Below are 22,178 nucleotides of genomic sequence, written 5' to 3' on the forward strand. Positions count from 1 at the left end.
GCTGGGGGAAAATGTCTAGAGGGGGACGACGCTATAAAACACATTGTGTCAGTTATAAATGAATCCTTTAGCAACGATGATGTCATAACCTCCAAAACAGAATTGGAGAGCATAATGGAAAGGGGCTTAGAACTGACCAAACTTAAGTGGAAGGAAGTAGGGACAAATATTCTTATATGCACAGCCTTAAGGACGGATCAAAATTCCAATCAAGCTAAATAGTGGACTTGGCTCAAGAAGGAAGGAAGCATTGTCAAAAACATTAGAAACAGTGATAAAAAATAAACAAATTCCGGACAGTTGGGGACAGAGTAGAATCAATTTAATCTAAAAAAGGAAATAGAGATAGAAAAGACATTATGTACTTTAGACTGATCATGATGACACCTAGTTACTTACAGGCTGTCAATGCAATCAAAAATGCAGGCACAAATAGAAAGTAATAACATACTGCTAGAGCAAACTGATCAATAAATTGAAATGGAAACAATGCTGGTCTAATGTTCAAAGAAATCTCCAAGGTGTAATAGGTTTGTAATAAGGTCATAAGCATCCACCTAAGCGCAGCCGACGGTTACAAGAACTCTTTTAAAAGTATTGTAGTGTACTGTAGCTAAAAAGAAAAGCATGGGGGATTCCCCCAAATATCAGACCACCATTGTTCCCACTTTAAGTTACTGATAAATTTGTTCTTGGCCTATCATCTGATCTGCTGGCCATCCTGGTCAGCCTGGTTAGCTATTACGTATGGCTCCAGCACGTAGTCATGGGAGATAATGTCAAAGGCAACGTGCATGTCCACTGTGGTGACGGCACGCACTTGGGAGGAACGAGGTTTGAGGAGTGTGTGTTTTAGGAGGAGAAATAGGTCCTTGGTAAAGGCATTACGAAAAAAGTCAATGCAATGAGTGTGTATGTAAGAAAAAGGAAATGGTTTCAATATGGCTCTGAAAATGGTTCAGAACCCTCCTCTTTATTGTCTCACTATGCACAAGTGAAGGGAATGGGACACAGATTTTGAAGTGAAGGTGCAGGTTTGCCAAGTTTGAGAATCATCACCACCAGAGAGGACTTCCATTCCAAAGGAAGGGTGTCCTCTTGCCAATGGTCACTGATAGGAAAGGTTTGCTTTCCCAATTCAGGGAGATTCCCGAGAAGAGTGTAGGTGACTGTGTCTGTCCAGGGAGCTGATCTGCTAGAGTTTTGAGCAAGAGCCCAGTCAAACTCGGTTAGGTTGAAGGGCTCATCTGTGGAATGGTTGTGGTCACCCTGATGGAGTGGATGGGAGGAGAGAAGAGAGACAGGGATATATAGGCTCTGCAAGGTTTGTGCAAACCATGCTGGACCTTGTTAAAACGAAGAATTCGTCTAAGATGGAGATGGGAGGGGCCTGAGGATTGAGGAGAGTGCGGAGGAGCTGTCTGCAATATTTTTGATCGAGAGCAACATTGACCCGATCATGTTCGATTCCAGCTAGTGCTGTCTAGGACCAAGGAGTGCATCACGATGACTTCTGTGAATGTGGTGCGCTGCATGTGGAGATTCGAGTTGCAGGGTTGTTGAATTATCCACCAAAGCAGTCATTTAAGGCATTTCAAAAGATGCCGGTCATAAGCTGGAGCTATTGTGGTCTCAGTATCTGTGGCCCAGGCCCCCTCCGAAAGGTAGCAAAACACAGAGGGGTGCCTGTCACTGCTGCGATACCCTACGGTTGCCTCCACCTTCCTTCTCTTCTCAGTGCAGGAGGCAGCACAATAAGAAGTTAAAAGGGTGACTGGACTCCGCCGTGACGGAGGCCATTCAATCTAGGTGACACTAACCCTAGTGTGTCTCCCTCCTACCCCTAGTATACCTCCCTCCTGCCTTTGTGTAACTTAGAGAGGCCAACATACATGTTGAGAGGTTCCAATAAACAGCTTGCCTTTTGGGCTATTTTTAGGTGTGTGGCTGACTCTCACTAGAATCTTGGTAAACCCAAACGATCTCAAACATTATTAACCACACACAAGGCAACCTCTTCCTTGAGCATATGCAAATGCCATGTTGTCTACCCTGCAGCAAACAAAAGAAGAAAAGGCTGTAACAGACGATGCACCTATAACCCTGCCCTCGAACTCCGCAATCTCAAAATGGCTTCCTTCCACTCCTTTTACATTCATAACGCGACACTCCTTCCCTTTCATCTCCACCATGTACTTAAAGCTCCAAACCAACTGGCTCCTGACCACTGCTGTATGTAATTCTGTAATCAACTAATTACGCTGCAGGCAATTCAATTATTTCCCTCAGCAACCGCCAATTTACAGGACGGACTATTGGGCATCATGTGACATCCTCCTTCTGCTTTGCGAGATCCACGGCTGAATCTCTTAGGGGTAAAAGCCGCATCCAAATCTAGTCCAATTGCTGCCACTCTTTGACCTTTGCCTTCACAAGAGGGGATAAGAGGATTGGACATGGGCACTATTTTTCGCCCTGCTACTTCCATGATTTGGGGCTAGCCACAAACCTTAAGAAGCAGCAGTGGGCATCACATAATGACTGGTCTGCGGCTGTCCGTGGGCCAATGGTCCGTAACGTGAATCGACCTTAATCAATTCTCAACACAAAAGGCTACAGGGGCAAAGCATTTGTGACAATGTGATTATGTCAAATTGTTCTGTCGGATGATGGCGCGCATGGCATGTTGTCTACGGATTCTTCTTGCAATATGTCATGCCTGGCTAATTCGTTGTAATAAAAACAATTTTTTTTCTTGACATAAAATGTTTCTTGTCAGCAGCTGTGTTTAAAGTATACCCAAAATTATGATTATTAAATATATAGTACCACTAAGTTTTAGATGAACTGATAACTGCATGCGGGGACCATATACCCATATACTGATGCACAAAACGAAAGGGCGTGCTTTGGCCTCATAGCTTCACCATAGAGTGGAAATTCCTCAATTTGAGGCCAAATGGCGATCCGTCTCAGTCGACTTTGGCTGAAGGCAGAACCAGCCCTGCTAAGGTTCCAAACCAGACATGGCATCTGATGTTCCTAAGCAAACAATTACAGCCAATGCCAATAAAGATTAACGAAAAGTAACGCAATAGTAATTGATTACTGTTCTGTAATTATTCTGTTACTTTTTTGGGGGGTCATAAACGACTACTGCAATCTATTACATTTCGGATGGAGTAATTGCAACCTTTATCAGTTGCTTATTTTCTGTAATGTGTAAAACTGCTCCTGACTCCCGAAGAATAAGCCAAGCTGGCTCTGAAACACTAAAATTTTCATAAAATTAAAACATTTTGGTTAAAGTTGCTTCACAGTTTACTATAATCTCTCAAAAGCTGCATTAAGAAACAAAAAAGTTTTCATTAGGTATGAGGTAGCAGCCGTTGATGATTCGGGCATCACCAGAGCCCCCAAAGAAATATATCCCATTGGCGCTTATGATGCTCATGGACAGTAGCGACATTTTGTGCATGCATTTCAGGGTCCTGTAACCACAGGTGGCAGCAACCTGTCAGAATGTGTGGGTCCGATGCCAAATGGCGTCACATTCCACAGCGCACACAGTGGGGATCTTCCATGCACAGACACTGGTTCTCTTGCAGTCGACTGCAACATGTGCAAGAGCAGCAGCTTCTTCCTCATCCTCTGCGTCCTGCTGCTGTTGCTGTGATTTGGCCCCCATGCAGAATGTAGTAAGTGAACCAGCTGTTTTGCATGGTGTAAACTGGTTGGCCCTGCTGTCCAAACGCAAATACTTCAGTAGGGCTTTCGCTGTAAAAGTCTAAGCATTCCAAGCCAAAGTTTGCGTGCTGCCAGATAATGCAAAAACAAATTACAAAATATTTCTGGACAACCCTTAACAAATAATAGCAGCTTAGCCTGCACACAATGAAAAACACCTCCTTCCACTTTAAACTTCCAACAAACTACATGTGACACATGTAAACATACCTAATGAAAAGGTTACACCCACACTAAAACAAGCAAAAACGACAATACTATACAGTTGCACAGCCCCTCAAAAAATGCCCACGTTCAACCAATAATGACTGTGCTATGACCACTTTCATTATGATTAGCTGCAGAATAATGCAGGCAAAAGCAATGGTGAGAACTGAAGTGCGAGTAGATTTAGGTGCTGGAAGAGATCAGTAAGCAATGGAAACAGGTTTGGGAACTTATTGCTGTAGATGCTAAGAGCACCTTACGTGATGACGGGAAGTTTGCTCACATTATTCTTTTCTACAATCCAGTGATCACAGTCAGTGCTCCAACTATAAACCAATGCCATTATCGTCAGCACCATGTGAATTTCTGATTACATTTCGTGCTAAAACAGAAATTAGCTGTGGAAAACTCAATCACAACAATGTTATGCAAGGTTGTCACAGCAGCTGCAGAACAAAGAAACCCATTTAATTTTCAATCGCCGGGCGCCAGGGAAAACAAAGCCTAAACGCTTCTTGTTATTTGCTTGCCGGCGAATGCATGCGAAGAACTACTTCGAATGGCAGTCTTTCAAACTGCTTAGTTCAGAGGAGGGCTCGCGATAATTCCGACCACTTTGACACTTTGAATCGCAAAGTAAACGGCCGCATAGCTTTACGCCTCTATCGATGCGCAATCACCGCGGCCAGGGCCGAACTCTGGTCCTTTTTAGTTTAACTTTAGTTCAGTTTAACTTTGAATACTAGGACCGCTTTAGCCACGGCGAATGTGCATCTACGGCTGTTAGAATTGGTCAGGCCTGCAGTATAACTGCGAACGAGGCACACAAAATACGAGAATAAACCGGCAAATGCTTGAGCTTATTTGCCATAAACGCACCCATTTCCAACTCGAGGTGGTCGTTTCAGACAACGTTTATAGATTCTTTTCGATGGTTTTTGTTGCTCGGTTGTCGCCATTGCTAATGATTACCGCGATGCAGCTGATGCAGCTATGTAAGAACGTAAATCAAACAGCGCTTTCAATGTAAGTACTAGATATATCCCAGCCAAGGTCAATTGCCTCAGCCGGTAAATTAATCAAAACCCAGCGGCAAGTTTCGAAAAAAAAAAAAAAAAAAAAAAGAAAAGAAAACCCTTTGCAGATCAGCTAAGCTAGCTTACCTGTGAAATTTCGAAGAAATTCACAAATGTCCGACGCACTCTCACTCAGTTTCATGGTATGGTTGGTATCTCGCATAGCCTTTGTTTCCACAGATGACGAAGCAGTAGTAGTCGTGGATGAGACCGAATCGTTTCTCTGTTTTTGTCGCACCTTCTCCGCCGCCTTGCATCGCCGCTTTGCACGTCTCGCTTCTCGTTCTTCGGGAGTTTCCATCGCTCGTTTAGCTCTCTCAGCTTCATTTTTCCTACGTGCTGCTTGTTCACGGCGAGCGATGTCGGCAGGATGAGTAGATTCCGCTCGTAGGCGAGCGTAGCGAGCGCTCGCACTGAGCGCTGCTAGCGCTGCTAGCGTTGCTGCCTCATCCATATGGCACAACACTACAGACTTGCTTCGCTAGCCGCTGCTGCGCGCAGTGTGGCGCATAGCTAAGGTGATGACGTCATGCGCGGTGCCTCGCGGACAGCAGTGACGGCGCGCGGCGGATCACTTGCGACTATGCCGAAGGTCAAACTCCGGCGTACGCGAAAGGCGCTGCAACTAGCACAGTGAAGTTTTCGCTCCAAAATACGGTTTCGGCTTAGCTTGGCTCAGCCCGGGTATGTTAGCGAAAGCTTTGTACTTGTCGTTTCGTCTATGCTAGACTGACCTCCTATTGTACTTAATCCCTGGTTTTCAATCAAACTGAGCAAAGAGTTAGAAGGCTGTTTTCTCTTATGAAAATCCCATCATGGCAGGAGGTTCAAGAGCGCTTTTGTCTAATATATGCAATTTGCCACATAGCGCTATAAACAGACACCACACCATTGTCTTGCTGTGTGCGTGTGGCTAGTGAACTGACATCAATTCGCCCAAGCTTCCATTGTGGCTAATGCAATTGTTACAAAGTGCACAGGTAGTTTCTGCCAAGAGAGCGGAAACAGACAAAAGCTACTGTTTCCAACACACGCTTTGTTCTGAACTTCCTTCTAGTGAGCCATGCATGATGAGAAGAGTTGAGGACCCTGCTACTAGCCAACAGTCGCATGAGCTGTTGTGGATCTGCCAGTTCACACAAATGAAAATGCCACTTTGTGCACAATTCCTGATTATGATTTTCCCAGGGACCATATAGAGATGTTGCAATGACTCCCTCCTTGGACGCAGAAGCAGATTTATCTGGTTCTTTTGCTGCTTACATGGCATCATTTTAAACCTTGCAAGAAATATGTTATGTTGTCTACATTGGTGGATTGTAAAGCAACACATATATAACGTACGTGATAGACCTTAGTGATGAAACGATTAAATAATCAAATGAACTAAGGAACTTTTTACTTTCGACATTAAAGAACAATATGATGCTAAGAAATTGAAGGCCATTAACGTAAACGTTGTGTCCCATTTCAAAGTTTTCTTTATCATCAATGCTGCTTGAAATATTGAATGCGAAATATATATGCACGTTTTAGCTTGGAAAGTTGGCTTTCCGGAATGTACATATTTAAAATGATGTTGATTGTATCTCTAATGCAGCAAATACAGAAGTTATTTGTCTAATTTATAGGACATAAGCGGTTAACGTGATTCCTGCGACAATACTATGTCCAGTGACTCCATTTTAAAAATGTGCATTGTTGGATGCTAAATTTACGAGCTAAAAAGCATGCATTTTTGACGTTAAATATCTTGAAATCCATTGCCAATAAGGGCAATTCAAGAATTGGACTGAACTCCTATGTTGACAGCCTTAAAGTGTTAGATATAATGTTGCCCCTTGAAAGTTCATTAGTTAACTAATCATTTTAACTAAACGTCAACGATGTCGGAGATAAAAAATGATGCTGCTCCTCTGTTCCCTTAACACGTCGATGTGCAAGGCGGCGTTAGGCGTTATAGAAACAGGTGCCGTCCAACCACACCCCGTTTTGAGCATGTCACATGGGTGCACCCAGTGATAAGGTGCACTCAGACAGCCCGTTAGTGTCACTGGGCAGGGATAGCTAGGAACATTACAGGGTCCCCACAAAGCTTCTAAACATTCATGAAGGTCATATTTACAATGCATTAGAATATGACAATATTTTCTCTATGCTTTCTTACTATATTGAGAAGTTTTCTTTTTTTTTTTTATGACTGGAAAATGTAACGACACTTCTAGGTAAATGTACGGTGATATGCAGAAATATGTGTAAAAGTGTCTCCGAAATATAAAACCTGTTTTGGTTGTTTACGCTGTGTAATTTGTGACATCCAAGACAGTTCAGGCAAAGTATTTGGTTAGCAACCGATCCTAATGCTTTGAGGTCATAACCTATTTACGCCAGTCACTAAGTGTGGCTGCTGCACTACAGAAACTGCAAAGACACTTCTGTGAACTGCTGCGCCACTGATAAGGCAATTTCATTGCAAAAAGTAATTTTATTGGTGGACAGAGCATGTAGTCCTGATAGAAGTCATGGTACAAAACGTTTTCTTGGTGCCAATAACAGCAATGTTTGCAGATGCAAGAAGCTTCAGTGTTAAAGAGGTGCAGCTTAGCTTTAGCCAAAACATAGCATTGTTTTGGAATGATTACATGCAGAATACAAGTCACAAACAAACAAAATGTTAAAAATGTTCCAAAGGCACATGCAATAAAACTTCTGTAAGCAAGTACTGCCAGACAGAAAACAGACAAGAAATAGAAAATAAGAATGCACAACTGTATTTCACACTGCACTGCAGTGAATACTTCTGCAAGCATACCAGCAAATTCACAAGCAGTGATCAAACACAGCAACGCAAGCATTATTTATTATCCTGATCACACACACCTAACAATCTGTTATCATACAGAGCATATGATGTGGATGAGATACTGAATTATTAAACAATCTATGCAAGTACTAACACACAGAGAAATACACCTTTAGTTGAGCTTGCGCAGTAATGTTACATATGCAGTGACTATGCAGGCAACGAATGTGCATGAACAGAATTGTATGTCGTACTGGCCCAGCTTGCAAGTGTACACACGCTCCCAATGCACATCCACTGCTACACACATCAAAGAATGTATTGGTAAGATGGCGGCATGCTAATCGCCTGCTTTGGAATGAACACATGTTGTCACTAATTTCTTTAATGTGATAGCTCGCTTTAAATAGCAGTGTCCCGTTTTATTATGCTCATTTCACCAACAGGCCAAGGTTAAAGTAACAAATATTCCTAGTTAGAATTTCTAGATATTCTAACGATTTTCGAGTTGATAAGTCTTGCTGTAAGGTGTAAGCGTCCTCGAGCTTTTTCGACGTTTAAATTTTCTTCAGTTTGTGTACCTTTTCTTAGAATAAAAAAGGCTAGCAATGTGACTAGTCTTCTCATCGGTAATTACAGGTTATAGCCAACACAGTGCTCATGTGCGTTGGCTTGTTGTCCCTAGATGGTGCCACTGTGCACTCAATTTGATGAACACTACGGCACAGCCAACTAAATGTTTGCACTGCTTACACTGCAAGCAACACAGTGAGCAATATATATATACGCACTTAGTATGTATACGCCCAACTAAATTTATATCCAACATGCACACAGTTCTCTGAAAATGGTAATGCACACACTTTTACTGTTGACACTTTGTGCTATATTCAGTTTAAAACAATTGATTACTTTTAAGATTGAAATGTAAGCAAGAAATATTCGAGGTGGGTATTTTTTCACTCTTTCGTTACTCATAACACCCCAAAAATGCAACCATAGAAAAAAACATTAAAGAAACTGGTTGGCTTCTGCATTATCAGTGCATACAAATAGAGTTGTAGTGAAAATATTTATGGAAACCATCAAAAATACTTTACACACTCGGAACACAAGAATAAAAAGAAGGCTTGCATTTTTTTATTTTCTCCCAACCTCTCTAGGAAGGCAGGCTCTGAAATGGTATTGGCAATAAATGTTACACATCATTTAAAGCATTTTAACAAAAGGAAGTGATGCAAACACTGGATGCCATGATATTATTTAAAATATGCAAGAGTGTCATTAGCTTTTGCATCTTATGAAGAAAACACCTATAAAGCAGTGTATGCCAGTACAGTTTGACAGCACCTATAAGCCTTTTTAGGCAAGTTAATGGGTATGAGAAAGAATACAAATTAGACAAGTTAATGAGTATGAAAAAGAATACAAATTAAGCAAGTTAATGAGTATGAAAAAGAATACAAATTAGGAAAGTTAATGAGCATGAAAAAGAATACAAATTAGAAAAGTTAATGAGTATGAGGAAGAATACAAATTAGGAAAGTTAATGAGTATGAAAAAAAATACAAATTACGCACAATAATGAGTATGAAGAAGAATACGAAGAACATACACATTTAGTTTACCACTTTTCACATGGGTTGGGTAGCAACACTTGTCATAGGCACTAAGCTAGCATGTTACTAGCTGGTAGTGAAGAGCAGTATAACTAGTAAAACATGCTGCCAGTAGGCTCCGTGGAAAACTGGAAAACATTATGGTTTCTCACTTTATGGTCGCTGAAAGTGCGCTTGTCAGCAAATACCTTCGGGCACAAGTCGCAATGAAATGGCTTTTCACCCTTGTGGGATCGCACGTGTCTCCTGAGATACTTACCACTCGCAAAGGTCATGGGGCACAGCTGGCACTGAAATGGCCTGTCACCTGTGTGTGTACGATAATGTGCTACCAGGGTAGACTTGTGCCCAAAGCTTTTACCACAACGGTCACAACAGTAGGGGCGCTCACCTGTGTGAGTCCTGATGTGGGCCAACAAGGTGCCCTTTTGTGAAAACCTGCTGTTGCAGTGGTGACAGTGAAATGGGCGCTCTCCTGTGTGGGTGCGAAGGTGAATAACAAGTTTGCTTTTCTTTGCAAAGTGCTTTCTGCAGTAGCTACATTCGTGAGGCGTGTTGCCAATTGGTTTGCCCCAGTATGAGCTGGTTAGGACAGTTTCCACACAGTGACTTGTTGGGAGCAGTTGAGATGACCAATCTTGCCCAGGTGGTGCGCCATACAGGTGGGCTGTGGTACCTGTATTTGAAAGGCACAGTAGTTTAAATAAGAGGACAGACACAACACTGCACATTTCACTTGGTACTAGGCAGAAAAGATAATGAAACCAAAAACAATCTCCTCAACAGCTGTGGCAGCTGATCATCTGAAGTTAAATTCATTGTTCAAAACAGAACAAAAGAGAGATGAGGATGACACAGAAGTATATGAGACTTAATCTTTAAAATTATAATCAGTAGTTTAAACTCAAATAACTCTGACCAGAAGTAAAGTATCCCTATACAGACAGTGCATGAAGGTGACGACCACATGTAGGGTTACCGTTTAAAGCTCAGACATTGGAAATGTCAGATGAATGTTCTGAATGTTCAGTATTTTATAACCGATGGCTATCTGAAAGCAGTATATAACACCAGAGTATTAATTAAAAACACAGCATAATTCAGCTAATCTACACTTAAATATCAGTGGACCAGAAAACTGTACAGTCGCAAGTGCATGCTGTAAATCAAGCGCAAAATTCAATAATGATCTATTAGCTATAAATGCGGTGTTATTAGCAAATAACATTTAGGCAGTTTTGTCATAAGCGTCACCCTCTGCACGCATTAATATTTTCATGGGCTTTCTGCATCTCTAGCTGCCTACATTCTGGCTCTCATTTGGCAAATATTTTGGAGACCATTACTTCAAGCAAAATCTGCAGAGTTGGCTGGCTCCCCTTGAAGATATTCTTTCACATACATGCCCTTTAATTGCTACTCAATCACTAAACACATTTGTGCCCCTATTATAATGAACATACTCGTAAGCATATAGTTGTGAGCTACCACAGTATATGAAACACCACCCAATATAGATATAAAGCCCCACTTGAACCTAGCCAAACAAACATGCCAGCCCGTCTAACTCGGGATCTAAATGTGGTGGAAGACTGGATTATAATCTCACCTTATCACCTGAACTGAAAGGTGAAACTCGTGTTGACAATACACCACATCGTGTAATCTTCTGAAATCCCTACCTGATCAGTCAGTGCAAAATTCATGTCAGCTGCCAACACTGCCACTTCCAGTAATGCTGGTGATTTACCACTCGAAACAACAATGCTGGCATTTGTGTGGAATTGACTGTAATGGTTGCACATTAAAATTGAAAGTTGTTCATACCTTTATGCTCTGTACATTTTATACCCTGGATATGGCGAGGTTGAGCTTGTGGAAAGGTCAAAATTATTTATAAAAACTGAGCACCTATTAGAACTTAGTGAAATGTCGTTGCATTGACAGTGAACATGCATGATTATTGGCTTCAGGACAGGCTGTGTCAAGTCTATGCAAGTGTAAGATATTATGAATGGCATATAGATATGATTAGATATGATTAACAGTGGAGCTCTACAAGAACTTGGGAAAGCTATTCTTTCCAAGTAGGTTCAGATAGAAGCAGTGGGTCCTGTCTTTAAGATAACATAAAGGCCATATTACTAGATTTGCTTCCACTAAAATCATAATCATTTTTATAATATACAATAGTTCTCAGCTTTCTAATAGATGCTGAAAGGTCTGAAGTCACTGATTTCATGCTTAATCCAGTGAGATGCCCAAGTCATGAACCGAAGCCTAAAAATGAAATGTAAGAATTCAAGATGGAAGAAAAATACACAAAGTAAGAAATAACATGAAAAATTCAGCAATGTTGTATGCATAATGAAAGAAGGTCAGTTACTTCTGACCAGGTAAAAAAGACAGTATACAGTGTGCACAAGTAAAAGCATAATGAAAGGCATAATGAAAGGCATAATGAAACGCATAATGAAAGAGAAGGCAGCAGCCTAATATAATCCAAACTCAGTTGCGCGACTATGGCTGCTCTAAACACTGGTGGCACACTTTCTTGTGCTTTGACACATTCCTCTTTAGAAAGTGGTGTGGCACTTATGGGTGTCAATGTGTCAATTTTTCACGATTACACTTTCAAAACACGTAGTGCTATTGTGAAAAATTCTGACCATTACCAAAATTTGAGGCAAGACGTACAATGCCTGCGATATGGCGCGCCCTCCTATTATAGGGTAGTGCATGTTCAAGCCACATTCCCATGGACTGACATATGCCCTTTCACACTGCCTCTGTTATTACATATCAGAAACAGCAAAAAAATATGCACAGAGCATAGCCTTCAGTCAACAGCAGCAAATTACTACATAGGCCAGCACTCGTCACACTGAATAGCAAAGCAAAACAAGGCAATGCAAATTCTCTCAGTGCAGCTTGCCTCAGAAAGCATCAAGTGTAAGAATAAAAACCAAAAATAAAATTAGGAGAAAGAAAGAAATTCAATCACATTGCCACAAGATCAATAAAACACATTAAAAAAAACAACATTGGAGACAGTATTACACAAGATCTCACATCACAGATAAAGAACTAAAAGCTTGGGCTGTCAATGATTAAACTTATTTGCATACTTTTTTTCCCCCAGGCCTTTAGTGAAGAACCTGAAAGATTGTGGATAATAAGAAATTATTTAACTCGCAGTCCTATAATAATGTTTACTACGCTGTTCTCATACAACAAATTATGATAGCAGACACAGACTTCTTGAAGTTGAGTGCATTACCATTTGCAAATTATTCAAGTGAACTTTATATTTCAGAAAAGGTGGCCTCTTTCTTAATGGGTGATAACATGCAGTCCTTGCTTCATATTTTTCCCAAGTTCTGAAACATACGAGTAATTATGCTAAGTGAAGCCCAATTTTGAGTGTTAATTGTGTTCTATGTACACGTAATGCAAATGAAACCCTTTTTTGCAGTTCATTTTAAATGCTCCTTTCCCCAAACTGTTCCAGTATCAGTAAGAACAGCAACAATCAGTAACATACAATGCTGCAATTCACACATATCTAATGCCACTGCCTCATACAATATAAAAGCTGCACCAGTAATTGCCATCATCAGCATCTTACAGTCCTCTCACACTCAACTTCACCAACCTCCAATTCAGCTTAATAAAAATTCTCAGACTTGAAATGACATTGCCTTTATCTTGCTAGTTAAAAATGAGACAGTTAAGTCATCAGAGTACTTTGGATCATTAAATTCCCATGCTATTGTCTGCAGAAACCCCAGGCAATGAGATCAATGAACATGCTGTTTTTCATGCTACAAATATTAAGCCATTGAATCAGTACAGGTTGGCAATGCAGAACCAACGGTTTCTTCCTGTGACATCTTACACACCTTGGCCGTGTAAGCAGTGGCCTGTAAAATAGTAATAGCCTGTAAAATAAAGCAGAGCAATTGAGTGTACAAGGGAGCAATTGAGAGTACAAGGAGCCCATGCTATGAACACCGGTGCTAATGTGCATCCCATGACAATAACTAAGCACAGCAGGCATTACACTTGACAACTGGTTCCATTTTCTTGAAGCAAGAAATCTATACTGAACATGAAGGAGAAAAACACTACTAACATTGTGGTGCATAATATGGTAGCAAAGTTTCAAATGAGGTTATTCCTTATGCTGAAGCACAGTGTCACAAATGGAATCATTTACAATGCTTATTTTCTTAGTCCAAAAAATCTATATGGCCCACTTGGCACAAATGGGTGGGTAAAATTCTGTGCCCATTTAAATTATCAGACATGACATTATGAAAGCCTTGAGCATTAGTTTGCGTTGATTAACAGCTGTAGTTTTAAAACCTTCTTCATTGGGCAAGTTGCACTCCTTGTCGTCTCAATACTGGTTGATGCCTGCAAAACGGAAAATACGAAAATGAACAAAAGTACAAGGAAACCTAAAAAACTACAAGAGATTCGTACATGTGTGTGCACGTTGGGTTACATGGTGCATAAGTACAAAAAGGGCTACCATGTGTTGAATGCTGGGTTGGACAAAAAATATCAGTGTTGTTCTGAGAAAAGTTTAATTTTTATTTCATTCTAACATTCCCTTCTCTTAGGAAGTTAATCATTCATAAGTCTACTGTTGTCATCTCTCCTAGGAACAAGTTGGGATGGAAAAGAATGCGTCATCATCATCATCGCCACCAGCCAGACTATATCCACTGCAGGCCGAAGGCCTCTCCCAGATTCCTCCAATTAACTTGGTTCTGTGCCAGCTGCATCCGCTTGACTGCTACGAACTTCTTAACCTCATCCGCCCACCTAACTTTCTGCCACCCCTGCTATGCTTTCCTTCTCTTGGAATCCAATTTGCTACCCTAAGCGGCCATCGGTTATCCTCTCTTCGCACTACATGTCCTGTCCATTCCCATTTCTTCTTCTTGATTTCCACTAGAATGTCAGTAACTTGAGTTGTTTCTCTGGCCCGCTCTGAACTCTTCCTATCTCTTAATGTTACCCCTACTATTTTTCGTTCCATAGCCCTCTGCATTGTCCTAAATTTAAGTAAAACACTTTTCATTAGCCTCCACGTTTCAGCCTCATATATGAGTACAGGTAAGGTGCAACTGTTGAATACTTTCCTGATAAATGATACCGGTAAGCTGCTAGCCATAATCTGCGAGTACTTGCCAAATGCGCTCCATTCCAATCTTATTCAGCTAGCTATTTTCCTTTTCATGGTCTGAATCTATGGTTACTACCTGTCCCAAGGAAAAGAAAAGGAAAAGATTACATCTGGCATGAAATAGTATGAGATGCTTTTTCAAAGATTAAAAAGTCCTCTGCACTCAAATAAAATATGGTTTACTGTGATCCATTAGTCGCACACTTCATACACACACACACAAAAAAAAAAAAACCGCCTTCCTCAATTCGAAAGTATAAAGTTATGTGTAAGGTGCATATGCCCTATGTGAAGGCAGTGTGAGACAGCTTCAATGGAACCTCTTTAGCATTGACGCAACAGTCACATTCTACGTCTGGACACTGGATGCCCGCCATATTGGATCACAGTAGCGCTTGCGCATGGGCGGTGTGCAAAAGCAGATTATCACACCGAGTTGCTGTATGCTATCTTTATTACAGACTTACAAATGAAACACAGGGAGCAGCAAAGTTCGCGATTTTTGAAGCTGATTTTTGCACTAAAGTGATTTTTTATTCACCATTTTTTTTGGACTATTTCATTATTTGAGGCATTTTCCGGGTCCCATCGAGTCCAAAAGATTGGTGGGCAACTGTATAATGCTTTTACATTAAGAGTGCAAAATTACTTTTCTGTAATTTTTCAGTTACTTTAAAAGGATTGTGAGTGACCACTTCAATCAATTACATTTCAGATGGAATAATTGGAAACACGTCCACTTATTGGCCCAGACTCAACAAGGGAACAACGGGGGACCAGGTTGTCTGAAGTTTTCCTTAAATTCACCAGACAGCAATAGCAGTAGCCGAAAAACAAAGTGGAAGTAACTGAACTGGTGAACATGTGGCACAACAAAGCATAACTGGCTGAACAGGTAGGAAGCAGTTCTATGTTTCACACATGTCTTGGCAGATAATTTGAAACTATTAGACTGCTGTATCATTACACATGTAAAAACAGCAGTATAAAACAACCACAAAGGCACATGCACTATGCTTCGTGCATGTCAGGAAACCTAAGTGAAGCATGCTGTGGACTGCTATTTTTTTCGCAAGCATCAAAGCAAGCTGTAAACACTTGTAAATATAGGTCCTATCAATGCTCTGGTGGTAGGAAAAAAAAAAAATATTTTGGCAATTTCCTCTCTTCCACTGAGCTGAAATACCGATGCAGGAACTGCAAATGAAGAGGACAAGATAAAATGCAGAACATCATGAAATAGCAACTCTTCAACAGCACTACAGCATGCGTTTAAGCACACGTTCAACAAGTTTGCAAATGGTTAGAGAAAAGTTCTTTAGATGCTTCCTGTCTCGCAGAACGATACTACATTAGCAAAGCCTACTGTGCATGCCACGGCTACCTGTCCTTATGCATACTAGCAATACACTGAAATTAAAAACAAAAACATGAACAGTCGACGCCCTGCCGGTTTACCACCTTCTATTCCTGAGATGTACATAGATGGTGCCGCCATGCCCAGGTCAGCATCAAGCACCTGCTCGCCGCATTACCACGAGCTTCGATCCTTTGCGGGCGCTGCTGGTGAGGATGTGGACGAATGGCTGATGCACTATCAATGCGTCAGCCGATATAACAAGAGGGACGCTACCACCCAACTTGCCAATGTGGTGTTCGGGCTCACAGACACGGCTCTTACGTGGTACGAGAACCACAAAGGCTCCTTAACGTCTTGGACACATTTTGTTGAAGAGCTCAGCAAGTGCTTCTGCGACACCGCTGCAAAGAAGAAGTGTGCAGAACAGACACTGGCTCACCGAACACAGCTTCCTAGAGAGACTTGCACCCAGTACATCGAGGCGGTCTTGAAGCTTTGTAAAGTCGCTTCAATTGTCCGATGAGAACAAGGTCAGCCATTTGTTGGAAGGCTTCGCCGAGGACATCTACAACTACCTGATAAGTAAAGAAAACATGGCATCGGTATCGAGCGTAGTCGAGCATTGCCGCTTGTTTGAAAAATCTTAAGATGCGGCGAATTATGCCCAAGTTTGGTCGCTTGGCTACAGTCCCTACGGTGGCAGCAATTGACTCCTTATCCACCAGTGACCTTGCCGCCACTATTCGTCAGATTGTGTGCGACGCGCTCATCCGCTGTCAAGATCTAACTTGCTGTCCTACTCAACAGCACTCTACGTATCCGCTGCCTCAACCTCAGCCCCTGTCTGTCAACGCAGTGGATTATGATGGGTACCAGGTATGCCAGCAGTCTCGATAGTGCCTAGCATGCCATGCTGCCCGATCGCACCCCTTTCTCTTTCTTCTTCCTAGTACATCTTAATCTTTTTGCAGCCTGTTACACTGAGCGCCAAGCCCTGGTGGACCTCCTACTGCATATACATCTGTCTTTGATTTCGACCAGCTCTCCGGATCGGCTTCTATTCCTGACTCTCGCATTCGTCACTTGATCGACACCGGTTTTTCTCGCCCGCTCCGCCAGAAACCTTATAGAGTATCAGCATCCAAGCGCGAGATCATCAGTGAACAAGTCCGATAAATGCTCCACAAGGAGGTCATTCTTGCAGTCCCTGGGCGGCTCCTGTAATTCTGGTGTGCAAGAAGGAAGGCACGTAGCAGTTCTGCGTGGATTATCAACGTCTGAACGTCATCAAGAAGAAAGACGTGTATCCCCTCCCTCGCATAGATGACACCATAGATTGCCTTTCTGCTGCCTCCTAATTTTCTTGCGTCGATTTAAAATCCGGATATTGGCAGATTCCTGTGCACTCTGATGATAAGAAATAAAACGGCATTTGTCATGCCAGATGGACTTTTTGAATTCAATGTTATGCCCTTCGAACTTTGCAATGCGCCCGCAACTTTTGAAAGGTTTATAGACACGGTGCTTAGTGGTTTAAAATGGGACATCCGTATGCGTTACCTAGATGACGTAGTTATTTTTGGGAAGACTTCCAGGGAACAAGCGCCTAGCTGTTGTCCTGGACTGTTTGCGTCACGCCGGCCTTATTCTTAACTCAAAGAAGTGCCGGTTTGGTGAGCTGCAGGCAGTGGTGCTCGAACATCTTGTTGACAAACATGGGGTGCGACCTGATCCCCAGAAAACGGAGGCTGTCGAATCGTTGCAAGTCACCCCAGACTGTCAAAGAAGCTTCACAGCTTCTTGGGGTTATGTTATTTTCGTAGTTTTGTACACAGCTTTACTGATATCGCAGCCCCACTGACGAGTCTGTTACACAACGACGCTTCTTTCGAATCGACCTCTAAATGTGAAGCCTCCTTTCGTCAGCTCAAGTTTCTGTGGACATCGCACCCTATTCTATGCCACTTCGATCCTGCAGCGCCGACAGAAGTTCACAGAGATGCGAGTGGTGTTGGCATTGGGGCTATTTTAATTCAGCACTGCAATGAGCAAGAACATGTTATTGCATACGTAAGCCATACTTTAAGCAAGTCTGAGTGGAACTACAATGTTACTGAGCAGGAATGTCTAGCAGTGGTATTCGGCATCCAACGGTTTCGGTGATACTTACATAGTCGCCCATTTAGCATTGTAACCAACCGTCACTCTCTTTGCTGGCTTGTCAACCTTCAGGATCCCAATGGTCATCTTGCACGATGGGCCCCTTGCCTCCAGAAGTATACCTTTGAGGTAGTGTATAAGAGTGGCCGACAACACGCCAATGCAGACTGTCTATCACATCTTCCTCTAGCCACCACTGAGTGCGATGCCAACAACTTCGATGACTACATTTCGGTTGTGGTTGCAGAGTTTCCGTGCCTCCAAGTGTTTAGATCGGAACAGCAAAAAGATTCGGGCCTCACGACTCTACAACGCCCTGCAGACCCGTCGAGGTGCTGGCCATTTTTGTGTATGCGATGGTATCCTGTGGAAAAAGAACTATTCTTCAGTGGGTCCACGTTTACCACTTATAGTTCTCCAAAGCCTCTGTTGGTCTATTTTGTGCATACTGCACGACGATCCCACTTCTGGTCATCTCGGATTGGCTCGGACGTTCTGCTGCACACAAGAACACTTCTGTTGGCCGAAGATGCTATCGACCATTGACAGATATGTGGCCAGTTGCACTCAATGCCAGCGCCACAAACACCCTACAGTTTTTCCCACTGGGCTGGTGCACCCTGTGCCACCTCCCAGCATGCCCCATGAGTAAGTCGGCATCGACCTACTGGGTCCATTTCCAAAGTCATGCTTTGGCAACCGCTGGATTGTCGTTTGTGTCGATTATCTTACTCGGTTCTGTGAAACGGTGGCTATCCCATCAGCTAAGTCTCACCGTTTCTGCTCCACTCAGTGATCTTGCGTCATGCACCACCGCGGGTTATAATAAGTGACTGGAGCCACCAGTTCACAGTGGATGCTGTCGAGGAGCTCCTGAATCTATGTGTAATGAATTTTTGCCACTCCACACCCTATCACTCGCAAACGAACGGCTTGACAGAGTGCATAAGCAGGACGTTGACAAATATGATTTCAATGTACGTGGCTGCGGATGACAAGATCTGGGACACCATCTTGCCTTTTGTCACATACAGCAACTACGGGTTATTGGCCTCGAGATCGAGCAGAGTCGCCACCTTGCGGCTCAGCGGCGAAATCTACTCAGTGTGGACGCGTTTTCGCGTCGCATGCCAGCCCGCAGCGTTTTAAGCGCGCACATGCGGCGTGTTCAGGAGTGCTTTGTTTGTTTCATGGTTCCTGTGCGCTTTTGCTTACCTATATGCCTCTTGCAAAAGAAATATGAAGACTATTACCCCACGCTCCATAACAAAAAAAAAACTTGTCCGTATCGAGTATGTCATGCTGAATAAGGACATCATCCGTCGCGGTCTTCGGCGCTTGAGATCCTTTGCCATGCGTTGTCTCAAACGAAGTTGTACTGTCGTTAGTGCCGTATCAAAGCAAAACAGGTCGCTGCCGTCAATAAAAGTTAATGCAAACGCTCAGAAATCGCATATTCCCGTTTCTTTTTGGAATACCATAGACACTGAAACATATGCCACCGTAGACTGTTTTATAGCAGAATGCAGTTTGAACAGGCCACTCTATGCCTACTATGCCTTCTGTATGCATGACAGAGTGTGTGAGTACTTTTTTTTTTGTTTTGTTTTGTTTTGTTTTTTTTTGCTTTTGAGCCTCTGTCGCGGTATCTCAGTGGTAAGGGCGCTCGACTGCTGATTTCGAGAACAAGGGATTCAATCACAACTGTTTCGAAAGGCGTTCCTCTGCTGTGGGATTCGACTGCGCAATAAACAATCCCACGTGGTAAATGTGGTGTTAATAATGAAAAAAAAAAAGACACCAAAACCAGCCTCTGCAATCATCCGTCATAGCCGATGCCGCTTTCATGCGTTAAACCCGGGCCAATATGCTTTTTTTTTTTGCTGTTGAAGGCTTTTGCGCATCCGTAACAGTGGTAGTGAGCACATTTTGCTTTAGAGAAATGCTCGAATGTTTGGGAAACATCTTCCCTGCACCTAATTGTTACACTAAATATTAGAAAATACACCTAGACCAATGTACTTTACTGGTAGCCTGTTATAATCATTATAATCCCTTTTCGTCTAAGTGCTGTCTTCCGAACAAAACTCGTCGTTTCTGACGAGGGGAGTAAAACAGCTTCATGCGGGCTTAATTATCAGTGTCTAGCTTGGGAATACATCTTTATAGTCGCATGATAAGATGACCTCCATTTCTTTCGAAATAGTTTTATATCCGGCACCTGTTTTGGAATTAACCTTAATATTTTACTTTGCATAAGATTTAGTCACTGCTCAAAATTAGTGATAAAGAAATCTTCAGCATTTAAAATTGCTTGCCAGAACATGACAGTGCCCATGCGCAGTTTATGACGATGTCTTCGAAGCGAGTGATTAGTAGCTTGCACTTTAACATTACTGAAAATTGCTGATTATCATCAATTTTGTAAAGTGTGTAAAAGTGCTCTCACACGGTGAAATTTTTGGCATTGAAAAACAAAATTATTACACTACTAACTTACCATTATATATCAACATCACATAGATCAGAAATTCCTTATATTTTACTCGGTTTCAGGAAATCATTTAGTTAGTGGCACATGCAGTAATACACTATCACATTCTATGACAGTGGCCGCAAAAAGCATCCGCGTCTTTGTGAGCTCGGAAAATTCAATCCACTCAGCGCTGTAGATATAAACAATCAGCTTTCCTGTACGGCGAGGTTTCCTATACAACGTGTCGGCGTGATCTCATTTTTGGGGAATACTTGTGCGTAGTTGTCTAGCCAGAGTTGATGTGCACTCAGTCTAAAGCAACTCGCCATGCTGTACGCTGTCAGTGCTACATTTACCAGCTTAGTCCTCGACTCAAGCACGATATAATAAACCAGGCTTTCTCGATTCATCCTAAAGTACTGCAGGTCAGAGCACGAACCTTGTATCTGCGTGGGCTTGACACTAAATTCGCCTGTCTCACTCGCATGAGACATGCGCACACTGTTTAAAAGTCGATAAGAAAAACAAAGCTGTCATTAGGCGGCCCAAGTATTAGGCGGGTGAGCGTGGTACAGCGCAAGAAACGTACAAAGTAAATCTAGAAGACTGATGGTTGCATGCCTTGTTTTCCTAAAATCCGCGCTTCTTCTGCTGCATTGGCGAAATCCTTGGATTTTTTTTCTGCAACATTGCAGAAATACTGCAGAAGACACGTTTTCATCGCCAACACGTCCGCCGTAAACTCAGAAGCAGACCTACGCCACGTGCGTTTCTGCGAGCGCCGCCGGCTGCCGATCCACACTACCGGAGCGACGGTGGCGCCACCTCTAGGTCGATCTCGCGGCGAATAGCCCTTTCTTTCTTCTGTACGCCCGGCCACCATGCTACACCCTGGACACCATATTGCCATTTTCCCTAAGCGATGAACCCTGCATCGCTGAAACCCTCTGTCTCGCAGAAGAAGCTCGGCGACTGGCGTGCCTGTGGACCACTGCTTCGCAAGACCGCTCCAAGGAATGCTGCGATAAACGCCGTCCTGTTGATCTGGGTGATGCTGTCTAGCTCTGGTGACCGCTACGAAGGCGTGACCTTCACCAGAAATTGTTTGCTCACAACGATGGACCTTACGTGATCATTAACCGCATCCATGATGTGATGTATGAGATAGCACGCCTCACTGCAACAGGCCTTCGTTTGAAAAAGACTGAACTAGTATCACACGTTGCGTGCTTGAAGCCTGCCACTCTCGTGAGACCTTGTAACTTGCCCGGCGGGCTTCGGCTGTGAAGGGGGAAATGTAACGGGCTGCAAAGAAGATGAAGATGCACTAGTGAAGACGAACGGAATTGGTGCGCACGCAAAGCCAGAGAGGACTGACTGCTGACACGGTGCCCTTGACGTCCTGTACATCCAGTTTTTCACCAAAGCCTTCAGCGTAACAATATGCAAAAGCTGCATACATGTGTGCGTGCAGCATGAGAATGTAAGTGTGCTGACTGATACCCACTGAAAGACCACATGCCACGGCACCTC

At 42.7% G+C, this 22,178-nt stretch overlaps 1 protein-coding gene across 9 annotated transcripts in view; it reads right to left on the bottom strand.

Moving 5' to 3' along the window:
* Positions 1-22,178, bottom strand: part of LOC146182220 (uncharacterized) — a 296,023-nt gene that overhangs the window by 20,642 nt on the left and 253,203 nt on the right. For 5 of the 9 annotated variants that reach the window (XM_084577272.1, XM_084577267.1, XM_084577271.1 and 2 more), the window contains exon 3: positions 9,844-10,128. In XM_084577272.1, the coding sequence (XP_084433398.1) occupies positions 9,844-10,128 (285 nt within the window). Of the gene's footprint in view, positions 1-4,833; positions 5,021-5,117; positions 5,650-9,843; positions 13,872-16,448; positions 16,585-22,178 lie in introns of those variants that run through there. The other 4 variants (XM_084577269.1, XM_084577270.1, XM_084577268.1 and 1 more) reach the window with 4 other exon arrangements.

This window comes from Amblyomma maculatum, chromosome 8 (assembly GCF_055883805.1).
Source record: "Amblyomma maculatum isolate TAMU_Amacu chromosome 8, ASM5588380v1, whole genome shotgun sequence".
NCBI lineage: Eukaryota > Metazoa > Arthropoda > Arachnida > Ixodida > Ixodidae > Amblyomma > Amblyomma maculatum.